Below are 24,261 nucleotides of genomic sequence, written 5' to 3'. Positions count from 1 at the left end.
ACTCTTGGTGATGATGGTAACAGGACAAATAGGGTGAATCTCCTCTAATGGGGGCATAAACAGTGACAGACGTTTAATTATTCTTCATACTACCCAAATCTAAAAACACATTTTTGGCTTTATTCAGACTTTAATTTCAGTTTTATGTAAGCATAATTTCACAGGACTCTTTAAATGAGCAGTGGGATTTTATCCTTCCTGAAGCCTGCGCTGGGCAAGAGTATTTGTCTGATAACCAGCCATAAAAATATTTTAGCACGCAAGAGATATGCATGTATTATTATTTTTTTTTTTTTTTTTGGCGATATCAACTGATTTGCTGCTTAATGCATAATGCATTTTTTTTTTTTTTTGCCGATATCAACTAATTTGTTCTTTCGAAAATTATTTTTACATGCAAACCTCCTGCTCAATCATGTACATGTGAGCAAGGGGGATGAAGAGGCCTTAAAACAAAAAAAAAAATCAAAACTGGAACAGTTGTGCATGGCAACCAAACAATCTCTATTCTAAGCTTGTTTAGTTAAAGGGGAACTAAAGTTTTAAATGAAAAAAAAAAAAAGGCTGGCTTTATATTGAAGAAGAGTCATGCAGTGTCTCTTTTGCAATAAAATAAACCTCCTCGCCTGCTCGCAGTCTACTGTAGAATGTACACTGGGCTGAGCTGGTACCCATGAGTAGTTGAGCAGAAGATGCCGGCTAGGGAACTTTGAAGCAGAGGTAAGTATTGTGTACTTTAGTTTTGCTTTAAGCTTTGAAAAAAGAAGAAGCTAACTGGCAGCTATTTACAACTGTTCCAGTTTTATTAAATACTCCTTAACATTCCCTTAAAACAATGTGTAACTTATTCTAGTATGGTGGAGGTGAAATTCCAGTTCTAGAGATGCAGCATGGAACCGGTTATGTAACTAACTAAAGTCTTTTGTTTTCTACGTTTTTAATGAGGGTTTGACTTTTTTTTCCTGCCTGATAGGACTCCTCGTTTCTGATCTTTTCTGGAGTTGTGCTTGTCCACAAGCGCAGTGGTGTATCCAACGCCTGTGTTTCTGTCAAATGTTTCTTATTCGCTGTCTCTGTGGGCAGTCATTGAAGGGTAGAACTAGGCTTGGCCTGACTTTTGCATGCAATGTTGGAGTCTGTGCATTTTAACACAATGGCCAACAAAGACCAAAGTGTGTACTAAGATTTTTTAGTTCAGTGCACTCTTATAAACAGGGCAGTTGCAGTGATGTGGGAAAATGTTGAGAAAACCTGCCTAGTGCTCCCTTCTGGTGCACATGTAAGCAAGGCATTACCTCACTAAAGCTGCAAATGGAGATGCAGATTAAGAGATGATATACATTTTACTTTTATGAAAAATTGCTGCAGATAATAAAGTGTTGTCAGTGATGCCATAACAATAAATAATTGAATTCCTTGGTGCACCCTGTGGCTAAGGCAAAAAGTAATGTAAGTATTTGTTTTTAGTTTTGGAATTAGTTTCAGGACCCAGAAACGCTATGCACAGCTTTATACAAACTTCCATGCAACCTCACCCCAGTATAGCTAATCTTGCTCTTCCTACATTTCCATTCCCTAAATGCCTTGGTATTCAGCAAGGTTCACTCTTCGTTCTGTTTTTCTCTCTCTCTCTCTCTCTCTCTGTTGCAGATAGTTACAAACAAAAGCATAATCCAAAAACAGCCGACAAAGGTACTTAAATGTTCTTACCTTTCACCTTACCTGTACAGAATGTTAAAAGTACATGAAAGATGAATTCGGTCAGGCTGTTCATATTTGACTCAGGGGGGGTTGATTTACTAAAACTGTAGAGTGCAAAATCTGGTGCAGCTGTGCATGGTAGCCCAGTGGCTTCTAAGCCCAGGTTCTCACTGGGGCGGTTTTGAAATCGTGCGAGTTCAGGCGAACTCGCGTGATTTCAAGCCGGCATTTTAGTCCGACTTCGGGGGGATTTCACAGACACCCCCCCAAATCGTCAAAAGTAGCACAGAAACTACTTTTTGGAATCGGTGCGGTGCTGCAAAGACGGCGTCGCACCAATTCGGACAGTGCCATTGCCAGCAATTGCTTACAATTTCACATGTCAAATCGGACCAATGTGAGCCTGGGCTTAATTCAGTTTGACAATAATGGTTGGTTTCTCTGCAGTGCTGCACCAGATTTTGCGCTCTCCAGTTTTACAAAATCAGCCCCACGCTGTTCTCTTTTCAATCAAAGTTTGGCTGCTGACTATAAGTGAATATACATATGAATTGCCCAAAATGTTATATGTCTAGCTAAAATGAGATTTATGCTTGTGACTTTTTTCTTATAACATTACATTTTATTGTACATTTAAACAGATAATGCACATTTATTTCTGTTCTCATGTTATCTCTGTTTATGGGTTTGCTAAATGTAAAGGTTCAAATACATATTGTATATTAATTAATTTTTTTTGAAAAATTATTTCTTGTATTCACGTGTATTGGCATTACTAAAAGCCTGTGTAAACCTGTTATATTACTAGAGCACCCAGATATGATTGTGCTAGTCCACAAATTAGTCTGATTTGATATTGGACATCTATCTGTATGGTGTAAACTGTCCGTTTGCATAGATCCAATTGTATTACTTACCACTTTGAAAATATATGCTTGCATTAATAAAAGTGGAACTTCACACTGTCAATCAGCATTGACTATTTGTAATCCTTATGCTACTAGCATTCGTAAATAGACCATATTTATTTGTGTTAAACTATTTTTTAGGTTTCCTCAGTTACTTTCTGGTTTCCAGGCCTAAGCAAATTATGCCATACATCCCAGGAGTCTTCTGGAGGGAAGGAGTGGTGTTCTCAGCTAAACATTCCCCCTGCTTGTATGTATGACTGAACTAAGGGCAGATGGATTCCAGGAAGTAAATGCTACAAGAATCTGCCCTTACTCAAGATGGCCGCAGCCAAAAATGCTAGGGGTGTTTTTTTTTTAAATAAAGATACATTAAACAGCATTTTTGCTTTGTGGTGCTCAGATACAGTGTAGTTTCCCTTAAATGTTATCACAGGTAAGCATATCATGCTTATCTGGACAGTACACTGTAAAAGCCTATACAAAGTGAAACATTAACCAATATTGTAAACCATATGTGCAATGAAAGGTAAATCTTGCAAACTCGCAGTATGAGTACAATTTCTGGCACCTGTAGACGTACATACATTATTTTCCAAATTCATTCAGACTCCCCAGTGCATTATGGCACAAATGCACAAGCAAAGTTATTCAAATCTGTGCTAGGCTTTACTGCCTCATGTCCATTATTATTATGGTCAGCCTAAAAGATCATTAATGAGACTTAGTACCGCCCTACTTATAAATGAAAGTGGTATTTGTTTAAAATGCTGATGTTACCTTTTTTTTTAAAGGATTAAAGCATTTGTTAACCCAAATAAAAAAAAAAAGATTCTGTACCCTTAAACCATGTTATACAGCACAGTGCTTGTGCTGTGTAATATGGCCCATTCGATCACCTAAAAAAACCTGGCTGATCCTGCTGCCTGGCTATACCCTCCCCTCTGTAATCTGACCATGGTGTATCATGGCTGCTGAGTACTGACACTGTGGTCAGTTTACGTCCCTCCGTCATCCGCAGCTCTCCTGTCATCCTCTGTGCTCCTCTTCCCCCTCCCTCCCTGCCTGCCTGCTTGTGTCAGTGCCTGCCCCTCCCCTCCTGCTGCTAAAATAACTTTTCTTGTCCGATATAATTCTCTCTGTTCCCTGATAACAAGTGCTTCTGTCTCTGTGTTTTATTTAAAAAATGCGTTTACCGTATTTCAGAGTGGCTCCGGGCGATCACGTAACCGGCTTGCTCTCTCTCCTCTACTCCTCTCACCCTGCCTGATGTCAGCGGAGAAATCTCAACCCCACTCACTGCATCTGTCAGACAGGGAGGGGAGAAGAGAGAGCTGGCCGGTCATGTGATCGCCGGGATCCGCTCTGAACTATGGTAAAGAAGGCATTTTTTTTATAAAACACAGGATAAGGAGCACTTTTCATCAGGGAACAGAGAGAAATATGTGAAGTTGTCAAAGCGGGTTAACAACCACTTTAAATTGAAAAAAAGTATATATTGAGATATATATTTATAACATACACACACACAGTACTGTGCAAAGGTTTTGGGTAGGTGTGAAGAAGTGTTAAAGTGAGAATGCTTTCAAAAACATATATTTTAATTGTTTATTTATTATGAATTTGCAAAGTGAGTGAACAGATGAAAAATCTAAATCAAATCAATATTACCCTTTGGCTTCAAACCAGCATTGATTCTTACAATTGCACAAATTCAGGGATTTTGTAGGATTAGAGGCAGATAAACAGTATGACTAACCAATTATACCAAACAGGTACTTATAATTATCATCAATTTCATATGTAAGTTGAAACACAGTCATTACCTGAAACAGCTGTGTTGGAGGCGTAAAACTGGGCGAGGAACAGCCAAACTCTGCTACTAAGGTGAGGATGTGGAAGACCGTTTCATGTCACCTTTCATACACCATGGCAAGACTGAGCAAAGACACACGGCAGTTATACTTCATAAGCAAGGTCTCTCCCAGGAAAAGAGTTCAATGCAGACTGGGGTTTCAGGATGTGCTGTTCAAGCGCTTTTTGAAGAAGCACTGAGCAAACAGGCAAATTGAGGATTGTAGACACAGTGGTCACCCAAGGAATCCTAATGCAGCAGATGAAAGACACATTATGCTTCTCTTCTACATCGGGAAAATGTCCAGCAGTGCCATCATCAGCACAGAACTGGCAGAAACCAGTGGGACCCAGGTACACCCATCTACTATCTAGAGAAGCCTAGCCAGAAGTGGTCTTAATGGAAGAATCGCAGCCAAAAAGCAATATTTCCAAAGTGGAAAAAAGGCTAAGCAACTTAACTATGCACAAAAACACAGGAACTGGGGTGCAGAAAAAAAAATTCGATTTTTGACTTACCGTAAAACCCATTTCTCTGTGTTCATTGACGGACACAGCTCCTTTAGATTCTTGACCATTGGGTTATACTGCCCCCTACAGGAGTACGACACTAGGCAGAAAGAGAACTTGACTATGCCTATGGGCAGTCCCAGGAGGTATACTCCCTCTCTATGCTATAGGTACTCAGATTTGTAACAAGCAGTGTCAAAAGTATTACAACTCCATAGAGGGGAGGGTACCGTGTCCATCAATTAACACAGAGAAATGGATTTTAGGGTAAGTCAAAAATCCCATTTTCTCTTTCGTTCGTTGATGGACACAGCTCCCTAGGATTCTTGACCATTGGGACGTCCCGAACAGTGTCAATCATGAGGGGTGGGAACAGCAAAAACATTTCCAAGGATAAAGATTAGCCAACCAAGTAACAGGCGCTCAACAAAAAACAACTGAAGCCCACCTGAACAATACTCCCCCAAAGAGGTAACAGACACTGTAAACAGCAGCCTGCAAAACCTTGCGGCCAAAGGAAGCATCCGCAGATGTCAACACAATCACTTTATTATGAATAAACATAGAATTTTGTGAAAGTGCGCACCGATGACCAGGTGGCCGCCTTGCAAACCTGCGTCACTGGTGCCTGATGCCGGAAGTCCCAAGAAGCACTAAGTGTCCAAGTAGAGTGCGCTGTGACAGGGAAAGGAGGAACCTGACCCTTGATTGAATAAGCCTAAGTCACCATCTGTCTGATTCATCTTGAAATGGTCCCAGTAAAGTGGACAGTCCTTTTCTTGGCCTATCCATGAGCACAAATAGTGAGTCTGACTTCCAAAAAGACTCCGTGGCTGCCACGTACACCCAAATCGTCTGAACCACATCCAGGGCATGCAATGCAATTTCCTTAGGATTTTTAGGCCTGGAAATCAGAGACTACTTTAGGAAGGAATGACTGACAGGGGCGAATAAACACCTTATCTTTGTGGACCACCAAGTACGGGGTGCGACAAGATAACCCTGCAAATTCCGACACCCTGTGAGCAGAGGTGAAAGCCACCAAAAAGGCCACTTTCTAGGACAGTGTAAGCAGGGGAATTTCCCGAATATTTTCAAACAGAGGCTTCTGGAGTACTGAAAGCACCAAGTTCAGTTCAATTTCTTCTCAACCCCTCATTGAAGGAAGGCCAAGACCCTAGCCATCGAGAAAGTGCGAGGGTGAACACCAAGCAAGTCACACCAAGAAATGTACGCTTTCCACGTACAAAAGTAGATCTTCCTAGAGGTAGACTTTCAAGCTTTCAGCAGCGTCAGAATCACCGACCCAGGCAAACCTCTATCCTTCAGCACCTGGCTTTCAACAAGCCAAAGCAAGGGACTGTAAAGCAGGATGGAAGATTGAACCTTGGGACAACAGATCCTCCCTGAGAGGCAGTCTTCAAGGGAAGTCGGTGACCAGCCGCACCAGGTCGGCGTACCAAGACCAGGGAGGCCAGTCCAGGGCCACTGGAATGATCGATCCTGCGCAAGAGCCTTGGCAGAAGCTTGAGACGATACTGGCTCCACGAGGCCATCAGCGCGTCCGTGGCATCTGCCAGAGGATCCCTTAATCGTGCCACAAACCTTGGAACTTTCCTGTTGAGCCAGGACTCCAACAGATTCACCTCGGGGGTGCCCCACTGGAGACCTATATGATGAAACACGTCCTGATGAAGGGATGACTCCCCTTGATTCAATGCTTACCAACTGAGATAGCCCGCTTGCCAGTTTTCCACTTCTGGAATGTGTACTGCGGAAAGGGCCGGATCAAAGTGTTTAGCCCACCGTAGAATGCCAGCTACCTCCAGAGCTGCCAACACACTTCTTGTTCCACCTTGGTGATTGACATAAGCCACTGCCCTGGTGTTGTCCAACTGAATTCACACTGTAAACCCCTGAAGACGATCCGTCCAGTGATCCAGGCACAGCATGATCGCTGAGTTCCTGGACATTTATCAGTAGTCTGGACTCTTTCAGTGTCCATACACCCTGAGCAGAGCTCCGACCCAGGACACCTCCCCACTCAGACTGGCATCCATGGTGACCACTGTCCAATACAAGGGTAGAAAGGATTTTCCCTGTTGAAGAGCCAGAGAGCAAAGCCACCAGACCAGAGACCCTTTGGTTTATTGGCTCAGCCGGATCTGATTATCCAGGGACTTAAGACACTTGTCCCATTTGACCAAGATCTCCCTTTGCAGGGACCTCGTATGGAACTGTGCAAACAGCACCACCTCAAAAGGTAGATACCATCAGGCCCAGCACCCGCATGCAAGTCTGGATGGATGACCATCTTCTGGACAGCATGCAACTTCTGGAGTTTGTCCAGAGGAAGGAACACTGTCTAGAGCTGAGTCCAGAGTCAGACCTAAATAATCCAATTTTCTGGATGGAATCATAGCAGACTTCTGGTAATTCAGAAGCCAACCAAACTCCCTTAGGGTCTGTATAGTGATCTCCACAGCGTCCACCAGAGCAGCAGAGGCCTCCGCTCGCAGGAGGAGGACGTCCAGATAGACCCGGTACTGCAATCCCCCGCTGAAAAGAAACGCAAGAACCGGGGCCAACACTTTTGTGAAGACCAAGGGGCGGAAGCGAGACCAAAGTGTAACGCCACAAACTGATAATGCTCCTCTCCTACTGCAAAACGGAGGAACCGCTGGTGACGGGCAGAGATTGGAATGTGCAGGTAGGAATGCACAGGTGTAGGTTTGTGCAGGTCGAAAGAGGCAAGAAAATCCCCCTGATGTAGGGATGCCACTACCGTGCGAATGGATTTCATCCTAAACTTCTGTATCTGCACAAAGCAGTTTAGAGCTTTGAGAGCCAGAATCGGACGCACCTTGCCCTCTTTCTTTGGGACCGTAAACAAGTTTGAATAAAAACCTTGAAATCGTTCCGGAACAGGGACAATCACATCCTGAAGCAGCAGGTCTTGCAGTCGGTCCACGGACAGGCTCACATTGGAAAGAAAGACCCTCTCTGGAGGGTAGGAACAAAACTCGATCTTGTAGTCGGACTGTATCACTTCGTGGACCCATTTGTCTTGCACCAAGGAGGTCCATGGGCCCCGAAACCAGCGAAGACATCCCCCTACCCCAGGCATGGATGAGGGTGCACCTTCATGCTGAAGGGGCCTTGTCCACGGGTCTGGAGAATCCCACTCTCGGTCCACGGACAGGCTCACATTGGAAAGAAAGACCCTTTCTGGAGGGTAGGAACAAAACTCGATCTTATAGCCGGACTGTATCACTTCGTGGACCCATTTGTCTTGCACCAAGGAGGTCCATGGGCCCCGAAACCAGCGAAGACATCCCCCTACCCCAGGCATGGATGAGGGTGCATCTTCATGCTGAAGGGGCCTTGTCCACGGGTCTGGAGAATCCCACTCTTGGCTTGCCAGATCAAGGCAGCTTGGAACCTCCCGAAGAGGCTTTGAAAGGTTTTGAACCCTTGTCAGTGGACCCTGAGGGAGGAAAAAAGTTGTGGGATAAGAAGGACGGGCCATGTCTACGATGAGACTCCTTACCCTTACCAGCCTGCGGAAGAAAATTACTCTTCCTCCCCTGTGAGATTTTTAATATGTCACCCAGGGTATCCCCAAACAGGTGATCTCCCTGAAAAGGTAGATCAGTTAAAGTCTTTTCAGAGGTCTGGTCTGCAGACCAACACCTAAGCCACAATACGGGCCTAAGCACCACTGCCGAAACAGCTTAGAAATTTAGGGGAGCCCCATCCAAATAGGCATCACAGATAAACTGTAGTCCCTGGACCATGTGGTCCCTAAGTTCAGCAAAGGCAGGGGGGAGCTGCTCACCCTCCAAGTCACGGCGAAAAAGTTTAGCCCACTCAGTCAGAGTTTGCGACACCAGGGCAATGGTGAAGACCAGTCTAAGTGCCGAACCCGCAACAGTGAACATATTGCCGGCCACTGCCTCTGCTTTTCTGTCACCCGAATCCTTAAAGGCTGGCGATTCCTTAACCGGGATCACCGTCACCTTATTCAACCTGGAAACCGGGGTGTCCAGCACTAGTGGAACAATCCACTTTTTAAGGAGGGACTCTTCAAAAAGGTACCTCATCGCAAAGCATTTAAGAACCACAAAGGAATGTTTTGAATGTTCCCACTCTTTAGCAACAAATCTGTCAAAATAGGAGGGAAAGGGAAACACCTTTGCCGCTCTACACAAATTGTGAGTGCCAAAGGGGTCTGGCACCTGTGCCGCAGCTTCAGCTGCATCTTCCATTTTTAAATTTTCACGCACAGACACAATCAGTGCGTCTACTAGCGCCTTTTCATGCGCAGCTACAGGAGTGGAGGAGTCATCCTCACTATCTGAAAAGTCATATTCAGAATCTAAGGAGACAGATAAGGCAGGGAAAGGTGTGGGACACTTTTTGGAACTCTAGGACCGCCACCAGTGCATCATTGTGTGGTTGGGACCCCGAGGGCCCCACAGCCTCTGACAGGGAGTGGGGAAATGAGCTCCAAAGACTAATCAGAAAGGGAAAATCAGCGCTCGATCTCTATGAACGGTGGACCAAAAAACGGAGGAGGTTGATAATAAGCACTCGATTAGAGGTGTACGTGAAAAGGTGGTATCACAAATGTGGTTAAAAAAGAATGAATGAATATGTGATAACAATAAATAATAAGTAAAATTCTGACTCCAATAACCCAATAGATAAATGGATAAGTAATAATTTAAATATCCAATAAGTGAAATAAAATATAATAAGTGATAAAGCGATGGTAATAAATAAATATATGACAAAATGGCAACAGATCAGTGACAATTAATTGTAAATGTGCCGAATACACCAAAGTGTTAAATGGTAATAAAGATGAGTAAACAACTATGTAAATAAATATATAACCATGCAAATATAATAACATATGCATATGAAGTGCCGCTATGCGTGATAAATAAATATACTGAAATAAATGTCCATTTGCAAACACAATGTGCAACCAGCAGTGTGCTAACAATAAGAACAAAAAGTGAATCTTGTGACTTTTCTCCAGAAACTTCAGTGACTCTTGTGATTCTCCTTTAAAGCGGAGTTCCGGGCACAAAATCAATATTTTTTTTTTGTACCCGTCCGCTTCTTCCCCTTAACCTGAAACAGAATTGGATAGTTAGATTTTTTTTTTTTTATTCACTCACCTTGTAATTGAAGATCGAAGATACTCACCTAGTCTTCACTTCCTCCCTCAGCGCCGCGGCTCACCCGTCACTTCCTGGCTTGCACTGATTCCTGGGAGCTGAACGTCATCGCTCCCAGGAATCAATGCAACGGCACCGGCCCCGCTCGTCACTTCTGGGCGACGCCGCATTCCCCTGCTAAACAGCTTCTGGTCATGCCCAGAAGCTGTGGAGGAATGCGGCGCTGCACCGGAAGTGACGAGAGGGGCCGGTGCAGGCGCATTCTGGGACAAGAGGACGCGGAAGAAGACACAGAAGAGGACCGCGCCGGCTTCAGCTGCCCACAAGAGAGATGGAAATGCTGTGGAAGAAATTTTATAAGTAAGTATTTCTTCTAAAAGGTAAGTGCGAACCGGGACAGATCAGAGGCTAGCCATTGTGGAATGTGCTAGCCCTGACTGTCCCGGGGGTATGTTCAGTGAAAAATGACTTCTGTGCCCGGAACTCCGCTTTAAGTGAGGGCAATGTGCTGCCAACGTGAGCTAATCCTTAATCAAATGTAGTGGCCGCTCACCTCTATTAACACTCAAAAGAGCGTTTTGGTGTTAACAATCACGAGGTAAGGCATCAGAGTATTCTCCACAATATAGGGCTTTAGATGTGGACAGGTCCCTCACTCCTTTAAAGTAGTACTGTCAGTGGTGTGGTATCCAGCTGCCTCCTTATGGGATGTGGTGGATCAGGTATTCTTCCTATGGCACTCGCTCATCAGGGGGCAATGATTAAAAGGGTCTTATAGTGTAGTAAGTTTAACCATTCATTGAGATAAAGCAATAAAATCACTTACTGTATAGTAAACAACTGCAAACGTAAACGTACGGCCGAGACCGGAAGTATCGGAGTATACCGCATCAGCGGTTTGTTTTTGCTGTTTTTTTACTATACTGTAAGTGATTTTAATGCTTTATCTCAATAAATGATTAAACTTACTACACTTTAAGACCCTTTTAATCATTGCCCTCTGATGAGCGAGAGTCATAGGAAGAATACCTGATCCACCACATCTCATAAGGAGGCATTTGGATACCACACCACTGACGGTACTACTTTAAAGGAGTGAGGGACCTGTCCACATCTAAAGCCCTATATTGTGGAGAATACCCTGATGCCTTACCTGGTGATTGTTAACACCAAAACGCTCTTTTGAGTGTTAATAGAGGTGAGCGGCCATTACACTTGATTAAGGATTAGCTCACGTTGGCAGCACATTGCCCTCACTTAAAAGGAGAATCACAAGAGTCACTGAAGTTTCTGGAGAAAAGTCCCAAGATTCACCTTTTGTTCTTATTGTTAGCACACTGCTGGTTGCACATTGTGTTTGCACATGGACATTTATTTCAGTATATTTATTTATCACGCATAGCGGCACTTCATATGCATACAGTGCCTTGCGAAAGTATTCGGCCCCCTTGAACTTTGCGACCTTTTGCCACATTTCAGGCTTCAAACATAAAGATATAAAACTGTAATTTTTTGTGAAGAATCAACAACAAGTGGGACACAATCATGAAGTGGAACGAAATTTATTGGATATTTCAAACTTTGATAACAAATAAAAAACTGAAAAATTGGGCGTGCAAAATTATTCAGCCCCCTTAATACTTTGTAGCGACACCTTTTGCTGCGATTACAGCTGTAAGTCGCTTGGGGTATGTCTCTATCAGTTTCCTTCTTGCAAAACAGCTCGAGCTCAGTGAGGTTGGATGGAGAGCGTTTGTGAACAGCAGTTTTCAGTTCTTTCCACAGATTCTCGATTGGATTCAGGTCTGGACCTTGACTTGGCCATTCTAACATCTGGATATGTTTATTTGTGAACCATTCCATTGTAGATTTTGCTTTATGTTTTGGATCATTGTCTTGTTGGAAGACAAATCTCCGTCCCAGTCTCAGGTCTTTTGCAGACTCCATCAGGTTTTCTTCCAGAATGGTCCTGTATTTGGCTCCATCCATCTTCCCATCAATTTTAAACATCTTCCCTGTCCCTGCTGAAGAAAAGCAGGCCCAAACCATAATGCTGCCACCACCATGTTTGACAGTGGGGATGGTGTGTTCAGGGTGATTAGCTGTGTTGCTTTTACGCCAAACATAACGTTTTGCATTGTTGCCAAAAAGTTAGATTTTGGTTTCATCTGACCAGAGCACCTTCTTCCACATGTTTGGTGTGTCTCCCAGGTGGCTTGTGGCAAACTTTAAACAACACTTTTTATGGATATCTTTAAGAAATGGCTTTCTTCTTGCCACTCTTCCATAAAGGCCAGATTTGTGCAGTATACGACTGATTGTTGTCCTATGGACAGTCTCCCACCTCAGCTGTAGATCTCTGCAGTTCATCCAGAGTGATCATAGGCCTCTTGGCTGCATCTCTGATCAGTCTTCTCCTTGTATGAGCTGAAAGTTTAGAGGGACGGCCAGGTCTTCGTAGATTTGCAGTGGTCTGATACTCCTTCCATTTCAATATTATCGCTTGTACAGTGCTCCTTGGGATGTTTAAAGCTTGGGAAAACTTTTTGTATCCGAATCCGGCTTTAAACTTCTCCACAACAGTATCTCGGTGCCTGGTGTGTTCTTTGTTCTTCATGATGCTCTCTGCGCTTTAAACAGACCTCTGAGACTATCACAGTGCAGGTGCATTTATACGGAGACTTGATTACATGCAGGTGGATTCTATTTATCATCATTAGTCATTTAGGTCAACATTGGATCATTCAGAGATCCTCACTGAACTTCTGGAGAGAGTTTGCTGCACTGAGAGTAAAGGGGCTAAATAATTTTGCACGCCCCATTTTTCAGTTTTTTATTTGTTAACAAAGTTTGAAATATCCAGTAAATTTCGTTCCACTTCATGATTGTGTCCCACTTGTTGATTCTTCACAAAAAATTACAGTTTTATATCTATGTTTGAAGCCTGAAATGTGGCAAAAGGTCACAAAGTTCAAGGGAGCCAAATACTTTAGCAAGGCACTGTATGTCATTATATTTGCATGGTTATATATTTATTTACATAATTGTTTACTCATCTTTATTACGATTTAACACTTTGGTGTATTCGGCACATTCACAATTAATTGTCACTGATCTGTTGCCATTTTGTCGTATATTTATTTATTACCATCGCTTTATCACTTATTATATTTTATTTCCCCTTTTGGATATTTAAATTATTCCTTATTCATTTATCTATTGGGTTATTGGAGTCAGAATTTTACTTATTATTTATTGTTATCACATACTCATTCATTCTCTTTTACCACATTTGTGATACCACCTTTTCTCGTACACCTCTAATCGAGTGCTTATTACCAACTTCCCCTGTTTTTTGGTCCACTGTTCATAGAGATCGAGCGCTGATTTTCCCTTTCTGATTAATCTATTGAGTATGTGGTGACACTACTAAATTGGCTGCTGATCTCGATTATCCACTTGTCATACATAACACACCTACATTCACCCACTTTTTTTTTCCATTTACCCCATTGGTAGCGCATAGGCCTCTTTACCCTCTTACAGAGCTTCAAAGACTCCATTAGTAAATAGGGGGACCCCCCACAAAAAGGTGTCAAACACTTCTAATGGGCACCCCCACCATGCTGGTAACACCATGCCCCAGAAACAGCCCAAACCACCACACTACCCCAGATGGGGGGGGGGGGGTGGATAGGGAGCTAGAGGACCCACGGGGACCACCAGAATACAGGGGGCCTAACGGGAAGGAGGGGAACCTGGGGGTCCGACTGTCCCAGGGAGGGGCCCGCGTCTACCCCAATATCATCCAGGGGGAGAGGGGGGACAGCTTCTCACTATATCGGGAACCAGGCGGCCACCGCTCCAGACAGAACCCGTCACCATCGAAATGGGGGGCTGTTGGCTAGGAAGAATGCTGCGACGCGGACCATGGCCCGATCAGATGCGACCTTGTGAGAAGTTTTACTCGCAGGCCAGCCCCCCGTCTTGTGGAGCTATACAACGGCCTAACTAGCATGGAGCGGTGATCTGCGTGCGCTCGCTGGCCAGACTGGGGTTACCACTGGATCTAGATTATCCTGCTTGTTGCCCAGTTTTTTGTAGATCTCGCAAAAAAAAAACGTGAGAAAAAAGTCATTCAAAAGGAAAAAATTGCCAGGACCAGAGATCCCAGCAAGCAACTAGGTCCTTACTCCGGACTAGGCAGAAAAAAAACTAAAAAACTAGTACCTATAGCAGGGGGGGGGGGGTATACCTCCTGGGACTGCCCATAGGCATTGTCAAGTTATTTTTCTGTCTAGGGTTTTACTCTTGTAGGGGGCTGAATAACCCAAGGGTCAAAAATCCTAAGGAGCTGTGTCTGTTAATGAGCGGAAGAGAAATGGCAGCAGGTGCTCTGGCCTGATGAGTCAAAATCTTAAATATTTGTCTGTCTCAGGAGGCAGTTTGCTCATCAAAGGGCTGAAGAGTGGTACTTTGAGTGTGGCGTCCAGAAAGAAGAAACTCAGAAGTCAGCACCAGGGGAAAAGGAGGGGCTCCCACAGCCAATATCGCCGCCCAGAGGCTCCTCTGTAATAGCCGCTGCCTATTAGTATGCCGCACCAAGGAAAGATGGCCGCTGGACCACACAAACATGGCCGCTGGCCATAGACAATACGGGCTTCAACAAAATAACCGATCCACGATGCTCCCAGGTACCCAGGAGGGATCCTTGGGGCCCAAGAACAGCACCAGAGGGAAGGGGGGCATCAGGCACAGGGCTTCTCCCCAGCCGATAGTCCAGTCGCCGGCGGCATACCCCCCTCCCCCACCACCATTACAGCACATGCCCCAGAAAACCAGAAAAAGCCCAAACCACCACACTACCCCAGATGGGGGGGGGGGGGGTGTATGGGGAGCTAGAGGACCCACAGGGACCACCAGAATACAGGGGGCCTAATGGGAAGGAGGGGAACCCGGGGTCCGACCATCCCAGGGAGGGGCCCGCGTCTACCCCAAAATCCTCCAGGAGGAGAAGGGGGACAGCTACTCACTATACTGGGAAAACTTCTGGCTACACCCATGGGTAGTCCCAGGGGGTATGCTCCCTCTCCCTACTGAGTCACTCAGGAGTAAGCACCTAGTTCCTTACTGGGATCTTTGGTCCTGGCAACATTTTTTAGATAGAAAATGTTTTCCTCCTGGATTTTTCCTGTGAGATCTACTTTCAACTGCTGGACTGGGCGATGGGCTAGATAAACTAGATCCAGTGGTCACCTCAGTCTGGCCAGCGATTGCCTGCAGGCCTCAGCTCCACGCTAATTTGGCTGCAACATAGCCCCACTGGAAGGGGGCTGGTCCTGCAAGTTAAACATCTCACAAGGTCGCATACGACCTGGCCTCGGCCTGAGTCGCAGCTTTCCTCCTGGCCGACAGCCCCCCCACTTTGGAGAGGAGGATCTGTCTGGAGCCGTGCCCACCTGGTTCCTGGTAGGGTGAGCAGCTGTCCCCCCTCTGCCCCTGGAGGGTTTTGGGGTGGACGTGGGCCCCACCTTGGGACAGTCGGACCCTCGGGTTCCCCCCCTGTTTTTTTTGAGTCCCTCAGCCTGCCCCCCTTCCACATACACTGGGGCTGTTTATGTTTAGGTGTTCTGGTCTCTGGCCTGGGATGGGGGCACAGCGCTAACTGGCGATTGGGGCCAAGAGGGTGCGCAGCCAGCAACCGGATGATCGACTGTGCGGGGGGGGGGTTGTACCTGATGGGGGCTCCTGCCAGGGCCCCCAGTCCTGCCTGGATCTGTCCTTGAGGCCTAGTCTCCCAATTCTGGGTCCCTGTATACCTTAGGGTGCCACACGGGGCCGACATTTTGTTGTAGCCTGTGTATTTCTTTACACGGCAGCCATGTTTGTGTAGTCCTGCGGCCATTTTCTTGTGGTTTGCATTACAAATAGTGGCGGCCATGACAGTGGAGCCCTGTGAGTGGCGATTTCGGCGGTGGGAGCCCCTCCTTATGCCCTGGTGTTGACTCCTGGATCATTTAGCTTACTGAATACCGCACGTGTAGTGCAGATTCTGGTGCTTGCAGGTACCTGTGTCAGCAGTTGGTGAGTCTGGTGGGGTCCTCTCCCTCTCTGCTGAGGATCACCCTGTGCTTTGTCATTGGCGACCGGGTGGTGCTGCCAGGGCAGTGGGGGTTGTCCCTTAGCAGTGTGTTACTTTATTGTCGCGTCCCCCTAGTGACTCCGGGTCCCAACCAACCATTCATGCGCTGACGGCGGTTCTGGAGTCCCTTGTGTCGCGGGTGGAGGTGGCTTGCAGGCGACGGTGTAGCAAAAAGTGCCCCCCGCCTTCTCCTGCCTTATCTGTCTCGTCAGATCCTGATTTTGATTCGGCCACCACGGATGTGGGTAACCCTTCTGGGTCTGCGACCAGGTGCCTGGAATCCTCTAAAAGTGAGGATGATTCCTTCATGTCTGCAAGCGCGCATGAAAAGGTGCTGGTGGATGCACTGATTGTATCTGTGCGTGAGACCCTGAGACCCTGAAAATGAACGATGCAGCTGAAGCTCTGACAGAGGCACAAGTACCCTTTGGCACTCACAAGCCATCCTGAGCGGCAAAGGTGTTTCCTTTCCCTGCCTACTTTGACAGAATTGTCGATAAAGAGTGGGGACGACCAAAGCATCTCCGTGGGGTTCCTAAGTGCTTTACTAGGCCCCTACGTGGAGTCCCTTCTTAAGAAGTGGGCTGTCCCACCGGTGGTGGACCCTCCAGTTTCCAGATTAAACAAGGCCTTTAAGGACCCCACTGACCGGAAGGCGGAGGCTGTGGTCCGCACTATGTACAGCTTAGATTGTTCAGCAATGAAATTTACTATTGCCCTGGTGTCGCAAACTCTGACCAAGTGGGCTAAGCTCCTACGCCGTGACCTGGAGGGAGAACAGCTCCTCCCTGCATTTTCTGAGCTGGGGGACCAGCTGGTCCAGGGGCTGCAGTTTATCTGTGATGCCTCTTTGGATGTGGCTTCTCTGATGACTCGCCTCTGTTACGGAGGTAGTCCTTCGGGGTTTCTTTTGGCTGAAATGCTGGTCTGCGGACCAGACTTCTAAAAAGGCCTTGACTGATCTTCCCTCTCAAGGAGATCACCTGTTTGGAGCTACCCTGGATGACATCATTAAAAGTCACACATGGGGGAAGAGTGCCTTTCTTCCGCAGGGCATGGAACCTTGGGGTAGACATGAGCCGAGAAGGAAGGTCCACAAGAGGTATTTTCATTCCACAGGGTTTACTGACAAGGGCTTGAAGCCTTTCAGGGCCTGCTGGTGGATCCAAATGAACCTGGTCTGCGAAGGCAAGAGCGGGCTTCTCTAGACCCGTGGACAAGGCTTCTTCTGCATGATGGTGCGCCCTCACCCGTATCGGGGGTGGAGGGACGTCTTCGCTGGTTTCTGGACCCGTGTACTTCCCTGTTATAAGCATGTCCACAAAGTCATTCGGTGTAGCTACAAGATCGAGTTTCACTCTTGTCCCCCAGCAAGGTTTTTTCCTTCCAACCTGCACCTGTCCCCAGACTGGTTACAGTGTCTTTTTTCGGGCAGTACAAGACCTGTTCCTTCAAGGGGTAATTGTCCCGGTCCCGACTTCAGAACGTTTTCAGGGTTTTTACTCAAACCTGTTCACAGTCCCCAGGAAGGAAGACAAAGCACGTCCAATCCTGGACCACAAGGGGCTAAACTGCTTTGTGCGGGTACAGAAGTTCAGAATGGAGTCCATTCAAACGGTGGTGGCATCCCTGCGTCAGAGGGATTTCCTCGCCTCTTTAGATATCAAGGATGCTTATCCATTATCCATTATGTGCCAGTCACCAGCGTTTTCTCTGCTTTGCTGTGGGAGAGGAGCATTATCAGTTTGTGGCTATACCCTTTGGTCTCACCCCTGCTCCTCGGGTCTTCACAAAATTGTTGGCTCTGGTGCTTGCCTTGCTACGACCACGGGGGATCGCGGTACTGGGCTACTTGGACGATCTCCTTCTGCGAGTAGAGTCTCTCTCTGCTCTGGTGGAGAACCTGGAGATCACAATATGAACTCTGAGGGAGTTTGGCTGGATTCTGAATTTTCAGAAGTCTGCCTTAGTTCTGTCCACAAAGCTGGACTATTTGGGCCTGACTCTGGACTCAGCCGTAGAGTGCTCCTTCCTGTGGACAAACTCCAAAAATTGCAGACTACAATTCGCCTCCTGCTGTCCAAAAAACGGTCATCCCACCGGACATGCATGCGGGTGCTGGGCTTGATGGTATCTACCTTCGAGGCAGTTCCGTTTGCACAGTTCCTTATGAGGTCCCTGCAAAGGGAGATTCTGAAGTGGGACAAGACTCCGCAGTCTCTAGACAAGTTGGGGGAACAAAGGAGTCCCTGATATGGTGGCTCCACTCTCTGGCGCTTCAGCTGGGAAAATCCTTCCTCCCCTTGTATTGGACAGTGGTCACCACGGATGCCAGCCTGTCCAGGTGGGGAGGCGTCCTCGGCAAGCATTGTGCCCAGGGGATCTGGACACTGGAAGAGTCCAGACTACCAATCAATGTCCTGGAACTCTGAGCGATCAGACTGTGTCTGGATCATCGGACAAATCGTATTTAGGGATGCCCAGTGCGCATTTAATCTGACAATGCCATGGCCGTGGCTTATGTCAATCACCAAGGGGGCACAAGAAGTGCCCTGGCGGCTCTGGAGGAAGCCGGCATTCTAAGGTGGGCAGAGCGGTTTGTTCCAGCCCTCTCCCCTGTACACATTCCCAGGCTGGAAAATTGGCAGGTGGATTACCTCAGTCGGCAGGCTTTGGACCACAGTGAGTGGTCCCGCCATCCGGAGGTGTTTCATCAGCTGTGTCCCCTATGGGGCACCCCCGAGGTGGATCTGTTGGCATCTCGGCTCAACAGAAAGGTGCAGAGGTTTGTGGCTCGGTCAAGGGATCCGCTGGCGGACACCACAAATGCGCTGGTGGCCCCGTGGGGTCCGTATCGTCTGATCTACGCCTTCCCTCCTCTCAAGCTTCTGCCCAGACTCCTACGCAGGATCGAGGTAGAAGGGATTCCGGTCATCTTAGTGGCCCCAGACTGTCCTCACCAGGCTTGGTAAGCCTATCTGGTGCGGCTGATCGCCAACGTTCCGTGGAAGCTTCCTCCGAGGGAGGATCTGCTGTCCCAAGGACCGATCTTCCATCCTGCTTTACAGTCGCAGGCTTTGAAGGCTTGGCTGTTGAACGCCAGGTGGCAAGGGTTGAGGTTTGTCTGAGTAGGTGATTCCTACGTTGTTAAAAGCTAGGAAATCTACTTCGAGGAAGATCTACCATCATACGTGGGAGACGTACATTGCGTGGTGTGAGTCTTTTGGGGTTCATCCTCACTCCTTCTCGGTGGCTCGTATCTTAACCTTCCTTCAACGGGGGGTTAAACAGAAATTGGCCTTAAGTACCATCAAGGGCCAAGTATCGGCCTTGGCGGTCTTTTTCCAACGACCTTTGGCCACACACTCCCTGGTGCATACTTTTCTTCAGGGTGTCCAACATTTGGTTCCTCCAGTGCGGGCTCTGTTGCCGCCTTGGGATCTTAGTTTGGTGCTTTCAGCTCTACATAAGCCTCCCTTTGAAAATATTTGGGAGATTCCACTGCTTACGCTGTACCAGAAGGGGGCCTTTTTGGTGGCTATCACCTCTATGCGCTGGGTGTCGGAACTGGCGGCGTTATCCTGTCGTTCACCTTATCTAGTGATTCACAAGGATAAGGTGGTGCTTTGCCCCTGTCTGTCATTCCTTCCTAAGGTGGTCTCTGACTTTAATTTGACTTTCTGACTTTCATTTGAAGTAAAGACTTTGTGTTGCCTTCCCTGTGTCCCAGGCCTAAACATCCGAAGGAAATTGCCTTGCATGCCTTGGATGTGGTCCAGGCAATTAGGGTGTACCTGGCAGCTATGGAGTCTTTCAGGAAGTCAGATTCTCTATTTGTGCTTATGGATGGACCTCGCAAAGGGTTTTCCATTTCCTCTGCGACCATTTCCAGATGGATCAAACAGACGGTGGTTCAGGCCTATTCCATCAGGGGTCAGGTTCCTCCTTTCCCTGTCAAGACACACTCTACTAGGGTGCTTTTTTTAATCAGATAATTTTTATTAAAGAAGAAATTAACACTACAACAAGATAGGTACAATAGTCAAAACTCAAACGCACATATATATATACCAGTATAACAACAGATCTATGTGCATCCATCAATACATATATATGTGATCATTATTTATCTCTGTACAAAAATACCTTCATCTTCTACATTCTTAACACAACCCCCCCAAGAAGAAAAAAAAAAAAAAAAAAAAAAAAAAAAAACCTCTGCCAAGATCAGTATATATTCGAGATCAATATAGTTTTCTCCTAACTCATTACATTGGTCTACCTTTTAGGGTCTCTGAAAGTCAACAGTTTTCTAAACTTAAGGAGGTGTGCCTCCAAAAATTTCAATGGCGGCCAGCTGTGCCGGGGCCAACCCCGGAACAGCTAGCCATTGTTCCCAAATACGATCAAATTTTCTAGAACTGCCTCTATGTTTATATGTGAGATATTCACGAAGTAGTGTTGTGTTCACCTCCTCAACCCACTCGGAATGACTGGGAGGAGAAGGAGAAAGCCACTTTCTCGCAACAAGCTTTCTGGCTAAAAAAAGCACTCCAAGAATTGACGTCTATATATATGTAGAATATTCCTTTCCATTCAAGCAACCTAACAGTCCTATTTTTGGTTCAAAGGGGAGAGTAATATTCCATGTATTATTAATAGTTAATATTATGGTTTTCCAGTATCGGATAAGTTTGGGGCATTTCCATAACATATGAATAAACGTACCATTATGAATCTTACATCGAGGGCATAGCGGAGAATCCCTTCTTTGCCATTTATATAAAAGAGTGGGGGGTGTGGTATGTACGATGCACAATAAATAGCTGTGTAAGCTTCTGTGTAGATGAGAGGGAGACCATAGTCACATTTTCAAAAATGTTGGACCATTGCTCAAACATGGGACCAATATCCTCCTCCCATCCCTTCCTACATGTTAAAGACATCACATTGGATACTTGATTCAAAAAGGAGCTATATAAAAATGAGATAGTACCTTTTTTAATATACTTTCCCAGAAGCCTATACAGTATCACCGGATTAGACAGACTCCAGAGAGAAATCTTTGCCAGTGCAGATATGGCATGTCTTAACTGTAAATATTGGAAAAACAAAACATTTGGCAGTCCAAACTCCATTCTAAGTGACTGAAAATCCTTCAATGTTGTACCCTCATATAATTGTGGGATATATCACAATCCGTATTCAGACCACGTAAAAAAAACCTTTCAATTTAAATAATTCAACAAAGTTATAATTATGGAAAAGACGAGAATATCTCGTATATCCCTCATATTTGAAGTGTTGCTTTGTTTTGATCCACAATCTATTTAGCAGTCAATTTCCCCATTTCTCCTGCCTCCAGGCACTCCACTACATCTTTATTAGACAAAATAGGGAGATTATATTCTCTATTTGGCTCCCGGCACTCTACATTTCCCCAACCTGCTAAATGCTGAAGCTGAGCCATATAGTAAAAGTAAGGATTAGGGACTGCAAGACCTCCAGCCTCATTAACTTCCTGTAGCTTTTCCAGTTTAATACGGGGATTTTTTTTCCTCCAAATCAACGTACGAAATAAGTTATTGCACCTCCTAAAAATATGTATAGGTATCCAAACGGGCATTATGTAGACCATACAACAATTGTGGATTCTAGATCATTTTAATCAGGTTACAACGACCCACTAGCGAGAGAGGTAGTTTAAGCCAACTGGTGGTTTGCTCCTTGAACTTAGCCAATAGAGGTTCAATATTGAGTTTGACATAATTCTAAAGGTTGGAATGGACAACAATACCCAAATACCGAAACTGTTCCACTACTTGGATCTGAGATGCCATTTGCGGCAGTGGAGCAGTGGGGGGATCCAAGGGTAATAATACAGATTTATCCCAATTAATTTTTAACCCAGAATAGGATCCAAAGGTTTATATAAGTGTCATCAGTGATGTCAAAGACCTATCTGTATCTCCCAAGAATACAAGAGCAACATCTGCATATAATGCTATTTTTTCTTCTAAGTCCCCTCTACGGAAACCAGTAATATGGGGATGTGCCCTAATGGCTGCTGCTAGTGGTTCCACCGCAAGGGCAAATAGTAATGGGGATAAAGGGCATCCCTGTCTTGTCCCCCGATAAAGTGTAAATGAGGAAGAAAGTGTATTGTTTACCCTGATACAAGCTTCAGGGGCTCTATATAATAATTTAATCCATGATATAAATGAATCCCCTAATTTAAATTTCTCCAATACCAACCATAAATAATGCCATTCCACACTATCAAATGCCTTAGCGGCATCTAAAGATAAAACAGCTCTATGTCCCTGGAAGAGAGGAGCTGCCTCCTCCACCGGTATTTGTAAATTAAGATAGAGTCTACGAATATTATTAGCTGTAGAACGGTTTGGAATGAATCCAGATTGATCTGGATGTATAGATTTGCTTACGATTTTTGACAGTCGTATAGCAAAAACCTTAGTGAGTAATTTTAAATCAGTGGTTAATAAGGAGATAGGTCTATATGATTCAGGACATTCAGGGTCTACTAGGTTGCTTATTGCCTCCTGGACCTTCCGTCATCAAGCGTCAGTGATGCAGGTTTGCAAGGCGGCCACCTGGTTGTCGATGCACACTTTTAAACGTTTTATCAAGTGGATGTGTTGGCATCTGCAGATGCTTCCTTTGGCTGCAAGGTTTTGCAGGCTGCTGTTTAAGAGGGCCTGATCCTCTTTGGAGGGTGTATTGTTTTTTCAGGTGGGCCTGTTGTTTTGGTAGAGCCGTTGTTGCCTGGTTGGCTAATGTTTAGCCTTGGGAATTTTTTGCTGTTTCCCACCCCTCATGTTTAACACTGCTTTGGGACGTCCCAATGGTCAAGAATGACAGGAGGTGTGTCCGTCAATGAACGTAAGAGAAAATGGGATTTTTTGATACCTTGGTTGCAACGAGTGGTTATTTCAGTTACTGTTGCCTTTCTATAGTCATAAACAGTTTGCCTATTCTCCTCTGACATCAAGAAGGTATTTTCATCCACACAACTGCTGCTTACAGGATATTTTCTCTTTTTCTGACCATTCTCTATAAACCCTAGAGATGGTTGTGCGGGGAAAAATGTGATTTTTTTACTTACTGTAAAATCCATTTCTCTGATGTTTATTTCTGGACACAGCACCCACCCCTCTGTGGAGTTATAATTCTCCTGACACTGCTTGTAACAAAACTGAGTGACTATAGCAGGGAAAGGGAGTATACCCCTTGGGACAGCCCATGGGTGTAGCCAGAAGTTTTTTTTTTGCCTAGTGTCCTACTCCTGTAGGAGACAGTATAACCCAATGGTCAGGAATGACAGGAGCTGTGTCCGTCAATGAACATCAGAGAAATGGATTTTACAGTAAGTAAAAAAATCACATTTTCCCCCCGCACAACCATCTCTAGGGTTTATAGAGAATGGTCAGAAAAAGAGAAAATATCCTGTAAGCAGCAGTTGTGTGGATGAAAATACCTTCTTGATGTCAGAGGAGAATAGGCAAACTGTTTATGACTATAGAAAGGCAACAGTAACTGAAATAACCACTCGTTGCAACCAGAATACCATCTCTGTACGCAAAACACATTGAATCATGAAGTAGATGGGCTACAGCAGCAGAAGACCACACCAGGTGCCACTTCTGTCAGCTAAGAACAGGAAACTGAGGCTACAATTCACACAGGCTCACCAAAATTGGACAATAGAAGAGTGAAAAAGAAGGCTGCCTGGTCTGAGAAGTCTCGATTTCAGCTGCAAAGTTCAGATGGTAGAGTCAGAATTGGGCGTACACAACATGAAAGCATGGATCCATCCTGCCTGGATCATCGATTCAGGCTTGTGGAGCATCGTTTATACGCCACACCCTACCTGAGTATTGTTGCTGACCATGTCCATCACTTTATGACTACAGTGTACCCATCTTCTGATGGCAAC

The 24,261-nt window shown here is 45.5% G+C and overlaps 1 protein-coding gene across 6 annotated transcripts in view; it reads left to right on the top strand.

Moving 5' to 3' along the window:
• The window catches only part of DPF3 (double PHD fingers 3), a 491,728-nt gene that overhangs the window by 353,510 nt on the left and 113,957 nt on the right, over positions 1 to 24,261 (top strand). For 4 of the 6 annotated variants that reach the window (XM_082275031.1, XM_082275035.1, XM_082275036.1 and 1 more), the window contains exon 7: positions 1,651 to 1,692. The exons of the other annotated variants lie outside the window; for them this stretch is intronic. In XM_082275031.1, the coding sequence (XP_082131157.1) occupies positions 1,651 to 1,692 (42 nt within the window). The remainder of the gene's footprint in view (positions 1 to 1,650; positions 1,693 to 24,261) is intronic. 6 annotated transcript variants of the gene reach the window in all.

This window comes from Pelophylax lessonae (genome assembly GCF_965119305.1).
Source record: "Pelophylax lessonae genome assembly, chromosome: 13".
Taxonomy (NCBI): Eukaryota; Metazoa; Chordata; class Amphibia; order Anura; family Ranidae; genus Pelophylax; species Pelophylax lessonae.
The sequence above is the reverse complement of the archived record's forward strand: the minus strand, read 5'-3'. Positions and strand labels throughout refer to the sequence as shown.